This window comes from Silurus aristotelis, assembly GCF_946808225.1.
Source record: "Silurus aristotelis genome assembly, chromosome: 21".
Taxonomy (NCBI): Eukaryota; Metazoa; Chordata; class Actinopteri; order Siluriformes; family Siluridae; genus Silurus; species Silurus aristotelis.
In genome coordinates this window covers 18515126-18528719 of record NC_139594.1, presented here as the reverse complement: position 1 = coordinate 18528719, position 13594 = coordinate 18515126, and the positions used below count along the sequence as shown (strand labels likewise).

Below are 13594 nucleotides of genomic sequence, written 5' to 3'. Positions count from 1 at the left end.
TAAAATAATCAGAAACAAATGCGGCGAATTAACTTTTGTAAAGGGGGGGTGGGGAACTGCACACCTAGCTGTCAATCATCTCAGATTCACCTGTTGATTGGCTATGCTCTTCAAACAAATTAATCAACATACTTTGTAGAAAAATTGAGTGTTTATTACTCCAAATAGTGCACACTTTTTATATTTGAGACTCAGCCTTAGCTCATAGAAAGCTCCTCCTCCTGGACTATCAAAGGCGGTGCATCACACAAATGATAGTACCTGGGGATAAATAGGATGTCTGCTGAGGCAACATCTGGGGAAAGTTTATTTTCAGATACTGTGCATTATTTCTTACTGCTGAAATGGAAGAAATACATGAAGATGTGTTGGTGGGAAGGACACAGCTGCTGCAGCTCATGCTCAAAGGAGACTGGACAGCACTGGAGAAAATCCTAAAGGGGATAGAGAAGGTCAAGGCTGAAGTGTCTTATGTGGATGAGGTGAGAGCTTTACAGGGTCGTTTCTGCACTGTGAACTGCAGTATATTTTAACTATTGTTTTTTATATTAACTTTATTTTGTAATATTGTGCTTGTGTGACTTTGTGCTTGCCCTGTACACTATGTAGCAAAAAGTTTGTGCATTAGATTGGAACAGCTCATTTCATATTTATTAGTCTCTATTTTTTCTTATAATAACCTCCACTCTTCTGGGAAGATGTTCCACTAGATTTTGTGGAGATTTGTGCTCATCCATCCACAAGGGTGAGGTGAGGAGGCCTCAGGTGCAGTCAGCGTTCACATTTATCCCAAAGGTGTTCAATAGTGTGGGAGCTCTAAAGCAGGAGATCCCCCACTCCAGCCCATGTAAAGTATATCTTCATGGAGCTGGCTTTGTGCACAGGGGGCATTGTCATGCTGGAACGGGTTTGGGTCTCCTAGTTCAGTTGAAGGGAAAAGTTTCATGGCACCACGTTCAGAGACGTCCTACATGATTTTGTGCCAAATTGTGGTAATAATTTTGGAAAGAATTACATATGCCTGGAAAAGGCAGGTGTTCCATCTTTTGTCCATTTGTCTATTTAAACATCCAATTTCGAAACACAGACTGATAAAGGACGAAGGATCACCAAGCATGTGTTAAATATATAAAACATATAATATATTTAATATAATAATATAATTATAGTAAATAGTAATATAATATGTAATAATATTAATATATATATATATATATATATATATATATATATATATATATATATATATATATATATATAAATTGTGAAGAAAAATTCTGTCGTTATTGTAACTTTAAAACATACATTGTATTTAATTTCTTCAAAACTTGAATTATGAAAAGAAAGGAAAAAAACATCTTATTTATTCCAAATTAAAGTGAATTGAAGTTATGAAGCATTATTAAATATAAACATTTTCTCTTTCTTTTTTTTTTTTTTTTTTTAAGGACTTTGGCCTAAGCGTTCTGATGGTTGCTGTGCAAAAAGACCGTCTATCTGTAGTAAAGAGACTGCTGGAGCTGGAAGTGAGTCCTGAAGAAAAGACTAAGGTAAGATCACTGAGCTGTTTCAGATACTCAGGCAGACACATGAGGGACATGGTTACATCCTAGCACACATGTACAGTTATACAGTAAATAATGAACTTTTGATGAAAAGGGACTCCTGTAAATAACTGTGTAAAATATCTGTTTTTGATTGAAAAATTGGCATCTAATTGTAGATTCGGAGATCTGCTAACCCCCGAAATTCTTCAAATCTATGATCATTGTAGCATTCATCCTCAATCTATCCATCTTCCTTATAATGCATTCTTTACAGCTCCAGTTGTTTTAAAAAATCCCAATTCCAAAAAATTTGAGACACCATGTAAAAATGTTTTTACTTATCGTTAATGCAATATTTTATGAATATATTAATTTAACATTATCTTTTCAAGTTTGGTAATAAAATGGGATGTTCATGATCGCATTGAGGCATTTAGTGTGTAATATATTTTTTATTTTCTGATATTTTAATTATTATAGTATTTATATAGGGCCTGTCACAAGTTTGGAATGTTTGGAGTCTTTTATGTTGGGGGGTGGGGTCTGATAACATCTTCTCTCCTGCTATCCCTGTATTCTGTTAGGGATAAAAATATCCCATTTGGACTCCACAGAACGTTTTTCTAATCTTATTTTAGGAGTACAATCTCATTTTAGGAGTATCCTCCTAGTTCCATTAGTGTAAAAACCCAGTTGGTCAGATTGTACTGTACAGTATGGAAAACATGCAAGACAATAAAAAATATATATAAATAGTAAAGTGCTATTAATTATGTATTTTATGAAAAGGTTTGACCAAAGTCCTTATTTTAAGACTAACATGGCGTTAGGACATCTAGGGGAAGTTCAGTCCATCATAAGAGCCATGATATTCTTCCTTGTGTCCTAAGAAATGGTAGGTCTATTTCGAGCATTGATAGAAGATTGGAAGGAATGTGATAAGTGCTTTAAGGAAGAAAGGGTGGTCAGTTTTTGGTAAATAGCAGTGTTTTAAATACTATTGGATTTAAGAATTCAACAGCACTGCGCTATCTCTAAAGATTTTCTTATTTTTTATCGTCCAACAGCGTAAAAGCAAAGCCAATCCGGCATGTCACTTTGATTGGGGCTCAGCTGCAGCCAATTGATTAGTAGAAAGCCACAGAAAGTAGCAAGTTGTGTGTGAATGCAGAAGAAGACGTAGCAGGAACTGTGTTCATTGTAAAGAGTAGAACTGTGTCTCCTTTTCTTTTTGTTAAAAAGAAAATAAGAGTTTTTTTGCTAGTTCAGATCATTATTAACATGTGACATAAATCAGGTTGGGTTTGTCTCGTAGCTGCTGAGTGTTTTTTTTACTGGAGCCTCAGTCTAGTAAACTATTGGATCCTGTCTTAAACTCTGCCAGCAGATTTTAAAGATTCCTTGATGACTAAAATAATCATGTGGGAACTTGGATGTAATTTACACCCTTTTTCTGGTGTGGTGATGAAATGTAGTGCCCATGCCCTGTCTGGGACGCTCTGAAGCAGACAGTCATGTCATTTTAGGGACTAAGAAAGATTAGAATTTCAAACTAATAGGAATTAGGATGCCATGTGTGGCCATGCCAGCAAGTTCTTTGGCTTTTCTGGCATGCCAGAGCCCACAAGATGAGAAAATCAGAGTGGGATTCCTTTACTGTTAAAGCATAGACAGATTACTTTTTCATTTAAAAAATGCAGTGAGACAATATCGACTGAAGTTCTGAAAATGGTCATGCTGGAGGAGAACAGAGCGCAAATGCCCAAGCAAGTGTTTAAAAGGTATGATTACTTATAATGTGTAATGTTATAATTGGTGTGCAACAGGCTTTCATTCCAGTCGAAGCAATGGCAGACACAAGATATTCAATTGAAGACCAGTCTGTGCATCTGGGGATAGTTCCACATGATCCATGAAATTACTGTGCAACTCAAGAACTTTCTTACTCTTGCCATCTTATTGAGCTTTATCTTGCCACGGTTGCCACTGGCTGCTCATTACTGATTTCTTACTGTTAGCTGCTTTAACTCAATGTGCATTGTTAAAAGTGCTATAGAAAAAAAAAAAACTGAAACAAATTGAATATAGTGGTTGACAACGCTGACTTTACAGCTTTCATGAAACAGGCAGATGGTAGTGAGTGAGTGGTGGGTCTTAATTCAGTCCTTGTATATCAAATCAAATCAAATCAAATCAAATTTTATTCATCACATACACATACATACAGGGTACGACATGTAGTGAAATGTTTTGTACGATGGTCCGGCATGAGGGAATAGGATGGGGGAAAGAAACGGAGGCAGATAAATAACTATAAGGTATGAGAAAAACTATTAAAATAAAATAAAATAAATAAATAAAATAAAGTAAAAGAATATAGGTATAAAGATATATAGATATATAGATATATATATATAAAAGGATAATGTATGAGCAGATATACATATAAACAGTAACAATGTGTAGTGAAAAATGTAAACAAAATAAAAATAAAAATGTAAACAATATGTAAACAATAGGCAATCTATGTCCATAAAGTGTCCGTGTGCGGTATGGTGTGGTGTAAAGAGGAGGGTCTATGGAGGGTCTTAAGAATAATTGTCTGAATGGATCAGTGTCAGTGTGCAGGAGACGTGGGTTTAGAGTTCCTGGCAGTAGAGCTTGTAAGTCAGCCATTGGCTGGGTATTGCAGCAGATCAGGGTCTTCCTCTGATTCTGAGTTACATTTTAATGGAAAGTGTAACATTAGTTTGTGCTCAATGATGCTGTCCAGTGACCATTATTGCAGCAGTAGTGTGAGAAACATGCATTTACTGGTACTGTAATTATAACCTTTAAATTAGATTAGACAGTGGATAGTAATGAATAACTTTTACTTACGTTACCGTAATTGAGTACTTATTTTTTTTGTCGTACTTCTTATTAAAAGTAGTTTTCAAAATCTGTCATTTGACTCTTACTTAAGTACGTTTTGTTCAAAGTATTGTACTTAACTACATTTTAAATCATATGTGTAAAAAGGTAAATAAATAAAAAATAATTTAAGGAGGGAAAAAGAAATCGTGCCCCGGATATTACTGCACTAATTGGTTAATAGGCAAAAAATAAACGTTAAAATTACAAGAACGAAAGATGGAGACAGACAAGAATTCTTATAAAACAAATCCCCTACCAATCACACACTTAAATGCAGTGTCCAATCAAAGCGTTTTTGATTTGTCAATGTGGAAAACATTTGAGTTGTTCAATGCATTCTGTCTGAATTCTGAAACTGCATTCACAATTATCATAAATAACATCATAACAGGAGATTTTGTTGTTGTTGTTGTTGTTGTTGTTGTTGTTGTTGTTGTTGTTGTTGTTGTTGCAAAACTGCATAACTCACATTAGACTCAAGTCTTTGACTTTTTTTTTTATCATTTATTTAATTAGTAAAGGTGTTCCTTCAATTAAAAACAACTAGTTTGAGATTTATATCCCCTTGTGCTTTTTTGAACCACACAAGAAAATAAAATTAGTACATTTTATTCTGAGTTAATCCTTTGTCCTTTACTAATAAAAAAAAACACTAGAATTGTTGAAATGCTGCTAAATGAGTGATACCCATGTGTACTGCATGGTAGTATTCACAGTAGGGAAAATTCATAAGGTAAACATTTGAAGTCTAGCCAAGCTTTTTCAGTTGCCATTTATCGTTTAGATAAAACAATTAGACTTGGCTCACCAAATTAGGAAGTGGGAATAAAAGGGAAATCCCAAAGGTTGCAAGTTCCAAGATTTCATTATACAAGAAATACTTTGCCATTTTACATATTTCATTTACATAGAATTTTGCTATTTTACTTATATGCTTCCATAAGTTAGTTCTGGCTTATAATACATGTACTGTATTGTTAAATAAAACATCAAGGCTTCTATATGGGATGAAGAATTCAGTTGGCTTGAATTGCATCCTAACTATAAAACTATTTGGTTTACATTCATTCATTCATTTTCTCCCGCTTATCCGTAATTCGGGTCGCGGGGGCAGCAGTCTAAGCAGGCATACCCCGCCTTCGACTGCTGCCCAATCCTCACAGCACCGTCCCTTACGGTCCCTCCTGCAGGTGGTGAGCCCACAGGAAGGCGGCCCCACGTCATTCTGACGTCACGGACCTTGATATTTCCCCTGTAAGGGACCCCCGGAGCATAGAGGGTTAAGGGCCTTGCTCAAGGGCCCAAGAGTGGCAGCCTGGCGATACCGGGGCTCGAACCCCAGACCTTCCCAAGTTCTTCTGTAAAGCTGCTTTGAGACAATGTCTGTTGTGAAAAGCGCTATACAAATAAACTTGACTTGACTTGACTTCCGATCGGCAACTCAGCGCCTTAACCGCTGGAGCCACCACTCCCCTCTATTTGGTTTAAATCTAGCAAATTTTTTAAAATGTTGAAAAGTTTTAAATGCATGCATACAGTAGGGCATATCCTACACCAACCATAGGCCTAGCACATTCTACACCTTTAACACACAAAATGGCTAGGGCTATTATTTCTTCTTTCTTTCTGTAATGCTAATGTTACTGGAACTTGTTTTGGGTTTGCAAGAAAGGTTCATAGTCTCTACTGTCAGCTCTGATAAGAACAACCTGTCTGTTTATTATATGATAAAAAACCATTACTCAAAAAGTTTATTTTAGGTATAAATGTGCTTAAATAATCACTTTTATTTTATGATAACAGTTTTAATAGGATAAATTAAGTACAAAGCAGCTGCAGAAAGGACTTAAATAAGGACATTGTTAATAAGGACTGAAATGTAGGCACTTTGTAACCCACCTATATGCAGTGTTTTGTTGTTTTTAATTTGATATGATGTATTTACTTTATTGTACCTTTATCTGGGTTTATCCTATGGCTCATTCTTAAGCTTAGCATAATAGATCTAAATGAATAAGTAAGTGTTAATGTGCTAGAATTTCCATTATGCGTGAAATTGGGTATCTCCAGCCACGTTTTTTGGTGCTATTATGATTTGGGTTAGATATACTAAAGCCTACATATCCTGTTGGGTATGGTCACTTCTTGGACAATTTCACCTCCAATTATAGAATGTAGAGGTTTACTGAGTGGTTTGACATGAATGAAAATTATGTCAATCAAATGCTATTGGTTTCACACTCACCAGATCTCAGAACAAATGAACACACACACACACACACACACACACACACACACACACACACACATATATATATATATATATATATATATATATATATATATATATATATATATATATATATATATATATATATATATATATATACAGTACAGACCAAAAGTTTGGACACACCTTCTCATTCAAAGACTTTTCTTTATTTTCATGACTATGAAAATTGTAGAGTCACACTGAAGGCATCAAGGGGTATTTGACCAAGAAGGAGAGTTATGGGGTGCTGTGCCAGATGACCTGGCCTCCACAGTCACCCAAACTGAACCCAATCGAGATGATTTAGGGGTGAGCTGGACAAAGTGAGTGAAGGCAAAAGGGCCAACAAGTGCCAAGCAACTCTTGGGGAACTCCTTCAAGACTGTTGGAAGACCATTTCAGGTGACTACCTCTTGAAGCTCATCAAGAGAATGCCAAGAGTGTGCAAAGCAGTAATCAAAGCAAAAGGTGGCTACTTTGAAGAACCTAGAATATGACATTTTTCCGTTGTTTCACACTTTTTTGTTATGTATATAATTCCATATATAATTCCACGTGTTAATTCATAGTTTTGATGCCTTCAGTGTCATGAAAATAAAGAAAACTCTTCGAATGAGAAGGTGTGTCCAAACTTTTGGTCTGTACTGTATATATACAGTGAGGAAAATAAGTATTTGAACACCCTGCTATTTTGCAAGTTCTCCCAATTAGAAATCATGGAGGGGTCTGAAATTGTCATCGTAGGTGCATGTCCACTGTGAGAGACATCATCTAAAAAAAAAAATCCAGAAATCACAATGTATGATTTTTTAACTATTTATTTGTATGATACAGCTGCAAATAAGTATTTGAACACCTGTCTATCAGCTAGAATTCTGACCCTCAAAGACCTGTTAGTCTGCCTTTAAAATGTCCACCTCCACTACTTTTATTATCCTAAATTAGATGCACCTGTTTGAGGTTGTTAGCTGCATAAAGACACCTGTCCACCCCATACAATCAGTAAGACTCCAACTACTAACATGGCCAAGACCAAAGAGCTGTCCAAAGACACTAGAGACAAAATTGTACACCTCCACAAGGCTGGAAAGGGCTACGGGGAAATTGCCAAGCAGCTTGGTGAAAAAAGGTCCACTGTTGGAGCAATCATTAGAAAATGGAAGAAGCTAAACATGACTGTCAATCTCCCTCGGACTGGGGCTCCATGCAAGATCTCACCTCGTGGGCTCTCAATGATCCTAAGGAAGGTGAGAAATCATCCCAGAACTACACGGGAGGAGCTGGTCAATGACCTGAAAAGAGCTGGGACCACCGTTTCCAAGGTTACTGTTGGTAATACACTAAGACGTCATAGTTTGAAATCATGCATGGCACGGAAGGTTCCCCTGCTTAAACCAGCACATGTCCAGGCATGTCTTAAGTTGGCCAATGACCATTTGGATGATCTAGAGGAGTCATGGGAGAAAGTCATGTGGTCAGATGAGACCAAAATAGAACTTTTCGGTCATAATTCCACTAAACGTGTTTGGAGGAAGAAGAATGATGAGTACCATCCCAAGAACACCATCCCTACTGTGAAGCATGGGGGTGGTAGCATCATGCTTTGGGGTGTTTTTCTGCACATGGGACAGGGCGACTGCACTGTATTAAGGAGAGGATGACCGGGGTCATGTATTGCGAGATTTGGGGGAACAACCTCCTTCCCTCAGTTAGAGCATTGAAGATGGGTCGAGGCTGGGTCTTCCAACATGACAATGACCCGAAGCACACAGCCAGGATAACCAAGGAGTGGCTCTGTAAGAAGCATATCAAGGTTCTGGCGTGGCCTGGCCAGTCTCCTGACCTAAACCCAATAGAGAATCTTTGGAGGGAGCTCAAACTCCGTGTTTCTCAGTGACAGGCCAGAAACCTGACTGATCTAGAGAAGATCTGTGTGAAGGAGTGGGCCAAAATCCCTCCTGCAGTGTGTGCAAACCTGGTGAAAAACTACAGGAAACGTTTGACCTCTGTAATTGCAAACAAAGGCTACTGTACCAAATATTAACATTGACTTTCTCAGGTGTTCAAATACTTATTTGCAGCTGTATCTTACAAATAAATAGTTATAAAATCATATATTGTGATTTCTGGATTTTTTTTTTTAGATTATGTCTCTCACAGTGGACATTCACCTACGATGACAATTTCAGACCCCTCCATGATTTCTAAGTGGGAGAACCTGCAAAATAGCAGGGTGTTCAAATACTTATTTTCCTCACTGTATATATATATATATATATATATATATATATATATATATATATATATATATATATATATATATATATATATATATATATATATATATATATATATGCATGGAATTTCTTGAAGCTGTTCTGGAGGGTTGTGGCCGCCCAACACCCTACTAAACACTTTTCCTTTTGTTCGTTATCTATTTGTAGTTTACACATATTTTAAGACTACATCTAGAGCAAGGTACAGTTATACACCACTTGTCCAGCACATCCCTGTAAATAAAGAAGAATAATGGGACTGAGATCAAGGGAGGTTTTGAGATTTTTTTTTTAGGTATTTGGTACATGTTAATGTAGCATCCACATCTATCAATATTTCCCAGCTGAACTTTGTCCAGAGTATCACAATGCCCCTTCCCAGTGCATCATAGTTTTATCTCATCCCCAAGTAAGCTGGACAAACTGTGTCCACAACACGTAAAAGTCAAAAGTAGCTCATTTCAACATTGGAAGTCTTAGAAAATAATTTATTTAATTATTTGTCCTTTACTAATAAAAAAAACCCACTAGAATTGTTGAAATGCTGCTAAATGAGTGATACCCATGTGTACTGCATGGTAGTATTTACAGTAGGGAAAATTCATAAGGTAAACATTTGAAGTCTAGCCAAGCTTTTTCTAAGAAAGATCTGAGCTCAGGAGGTCAGTTGCCATTTATCATTTAGAGGAAACAATTAGACTTGGCTCATCAAATTAGGAAGAACTGTCTGGTGGTCTTCAGATAAATAAATAAGAATAAAAGGGAAATCCCAAAGGTTGCAAGTTCCAAGATTCCATCATATCACTCGCAATACTACAGCTTTTGCCAGTATTAGTATTCTGACCGCATTTGACATGTTTTTACACATATCAAATTATTTTGGGTAATGCATTTTTTATTTCATTTTGCAACTTAAAATGCATTAAAATTAGTATGTAATTTACATATTAAAACTACTGTTGGAAATAGCAAATGCAAATGATAGAATTTCATTTTCCTTTTGAACCAAACTTTGCACATATAGCAATAGAAACATTTATTCTCAAATGTAATTAAATAAAAAATAAATAAAGGAATATTTAGCCATTTCATATGTTGCATTTAAATTGAATTTTGCTATTTTACCTATATGCTTCCATAAGTTAATTCTGGCTTATAATACATGTTGTTGGAAAAAACATCATGGGTTCTATATGGGATGGAGAATTCAGTTGGTTGGAATTGCATCCTTTAAAACTATTTGGTTTAAATCTAGCAAATGCATTTTAAATGCATGCATACAGTAGGGCATATCCTACACCAACCGTATGACTAGCACATTCTACACCTTTAACACCAAAATGGCTAGGGCTATTATTTCTTATTTCTTTCCATAATGCTAATGTTACTGGAACTTGTTTTTGGTTTGAAAAGGTGCACAGTCTCTACTGTCAGCTCTCATAATAAAACCTGTCTGTTTATTATATGATGAAAACCCTTGCTCAAAAAGTTTATTTTAGGTATAAATGTGCTTACATAATCGCTTTTATTTTATGATAACAGATTTAATAGGATAAATCAAGTACAAAGCAGCTACAGAAAGGACTTCTGTAAGATGTAATCAGAGACAACTGAAATGTACGCACTTTGTAACCCACCCTGTGTGCAGTGTTTTGTTGTTTTTCATTTGATATGATGTACCACCACATCCCTGTAAATAAAGATGCTCAATTGGACTATGATCTGGGGAGGTTTTGAGATTTTTTTAAGTAGGTGGTACATGTCAATGTAGCATCCAGATCTATCCAGGGTTCCAAATTTCCCAGCAGAACTTCATCCAGAGTATCACACTGCCCCTTCCCACTCATACAGTGCATCATAGTGCTATCTCATCCCCAGGTAAGCTAGACAAACTGTGTCCACAAGACATAAAAGAAATTTTTTTTTCACAGAACAGACCATCTTCTACCATTGCTCCATGGTCCAGTTAGGAAATTTCTATCAGAGCCAGTATTTTTTACAATTGGTAATATCCAATTCCATCTTTCCAAGTTTATTTCTAAAGCACTTTTTACCATAAACATTGGCCAAAATGTAAGAATTATAGTACAAATATTTTAATGTAAGTGAATTATATTTATTCTATTTATCCCCGTTGATTACGCCTGGGGTTGCTGTGGCAAAAAAAAATTGTCCCTTACGGCATGAAGAATAAACCTTGAGAGGAACCTTGAGGAAGACTAAAAAGGGAATCTATACTCATCTGGGTGACACCAAGAGTGTGATTATAAATCATCAAAGATTACAAACACCAGAGAGTGAGAAAAATCATGAGCCCCAGAGTGTGAGATTATGAGTAATGTCCTTTCTACAGTGTTATAGAGTCAGGTAAAATGGTCATAAATCAGCTCAACATCATATTTTATATATATTCATACACCAACTCCTCCATGCCAGAGCCGTTAAATGTTTTTGTGTGTGTGTGTGTGTGTATTAATTAGTCCACTGTTCAATGTACTACAGTAGATGTTCTGTGGAATTAGATCTGACAGGCAACTCTTTACTCCCCACGAACATCAATGATCCTTGGGATCCCTGATCCTATCATCAGTACACTGATTGTTCTTCCATGGAATCACTTCTGGTCAGTATGGACTACTGCATATCAGCATAAAGCAACCCCCACAAGACCTGCTGTTTGGAAAATGCTCTAGACAAGCCATCTACATTTACATTTACATTTACATTTACATTTGCGGCATTTAGCAGACGCCATGCAAAAGTGAATAAGTGAGCATATACACCACATTCTCTTAAAGCTGAAACACTACGAGCAGCATCTAGACATTACAAATGGTCAGAGTCTATCAGATCATTATACCTGCCAATTTTTTCACATTTCCAACATATCAACTTTAAAAACTGACTTTGAGAACTTTGAGAATTTTGCTGGCATTGCATGTGTTATAATCAGTGTTATTTTCTTCACCTGTGGGTTTAATGCTATGACTGATCCATATACATCTCTGTATCACACTGTTGCCTGTTTGGCTTGTGCTATAAGCCCTTAATATACATTATACTTCAAAATATGTTTAATTAAATTGGCAATGAACAGTAATAATAATTGAGAATTTTCATATATATTTAAACCAAAAAAAAAGTAATTGAAGTATATTTGAGATTTTGCATTTCTAGATTTCTAGACTTATTTAAATGTAAGTCAATGTTGGGATAACTGCTTCTTATGAAAGGTCAGGGTTTTTTCTCATGTATTATTGCTCAAATGGATACGATTAAAAAATTACACTGTTATTAAAGCTAAAAAGAAATACTTTAATTAATTAATAAATGAATAAATGAATAAAATTTGCACATTGACGATGTGGGTTTGTGTTTTACAGGATGGCCAGACTGCACTGCACATTGCTGCTGCCCATGCCAGCGATGACATTGTGAATCTCCTGTCCCAAAAGACTAAAACAACCAGTCCAGGGGGGGTGAGATTTACCCTTCCTTTTGCTCCTTTATCTGCTTGTTCTGTGTTTTCTCATTTTTGTTTATTTAATAGAATAGAATGGGTGCTTCCTTTGTGTACATCAGTTCCAAGTAAAAGTCATAATATAAATTACTTTAGAATGAATTTTCTTCTCAGTTGCTTTGGAGCATTTCTCGAATCATTTAGTACAAACAACACAACACAATGGATTTATTTCGAAACCTGTACTTTTTTATCAAAATCCTGTTTTAGAGAACGAGTTGATGATTGGTTGATCTGATGCCGTACACTCGCCTTCTTTAGTGACATTCAAGATTCATCTGCACAATTCATTAATTCTACACATTTACAAAAAAAAACGTTGAATAGAAATTTAAGCTTGACAGATGATGATACCTGGTTTACCCATTTTGCATTCAATGAACTAATGGCGGGGTGTTTTGGGGGTTAAGACTATTCAGGTAAGAACCAGTATAATATTTTGATCAACATAAAAAAACAATTGATAATGTAGGAAACAGCAGAAAACTGTACACAATCAATTACAGGCGAGTGAGCGGCATCGGAGCAACCGATGATTAACTGGTTCTTTAAAATAGGTCAAAGGTGAATCTCATAAACCCTCAATTGCAAACAGTGCAAAACACAGAGAAGTAATTTCTGAAAATGGATGAACACCTAGGAAATAAACAAACACTACTACAGTAGAGTAAAAGTGTAAACCCTGTCTGATTTATTGCAATCATTTGTGCTGTTGAAGTTCGCCCTTCTATCATTGTAACCAAAACCGTAGTTTGCATCAGGAAACACTGAAATTGTGCGCCGCCATACTGACAACATGCCTGAACATTTTGACGATCTTGTCTTAAAACAATGACAAAAGGAGTTTTGATGGCAATGAGATGTTCATTGATGGGCCAGTCGGGCCTTTTCAATAGTAGGATGCTAAGCGGAACTTCATAGCTGATGGTCATGATTATGATGAGGATGATGATAGCATGCTCTCCATAGGGAATCTGGTACATTACAGAGGCATTCATAAGAAAAGCAGGCACTAAAGAGCTTCCCTATTTATTATAGTTGTGTATTTTAAGTAAAGTGGATA

At 36.0% G+C, this 13594-nt stretch overlaps 1 protein-coding gene across 1 annotated transcript in view; it reads left to right on the top strand.

The window, feature by feature from the left end:
• Positions 1-13594, top strand: part of trpn1 (transient receptor potential cation channel, subfamily N, member 1) — a 53370-nt gene continuing 39776 nt past the window's right edge. The window contains exons 1-3 of the mRNA XM_083523889.1: positions 1-482; positions 1449-1550; positions 12395-12490. Of these exons, the coding sequence (XP_083380015.1) occupies positions 345-482; positions 1449-1550; positions 12395-12490 (336 nt within the window). The 5' untranslated portion in view covers positions 1-344. The remainder of the gene's footprint in view (positions 483-1448; positions 1551-12394; positions 12491-13594) is intronic.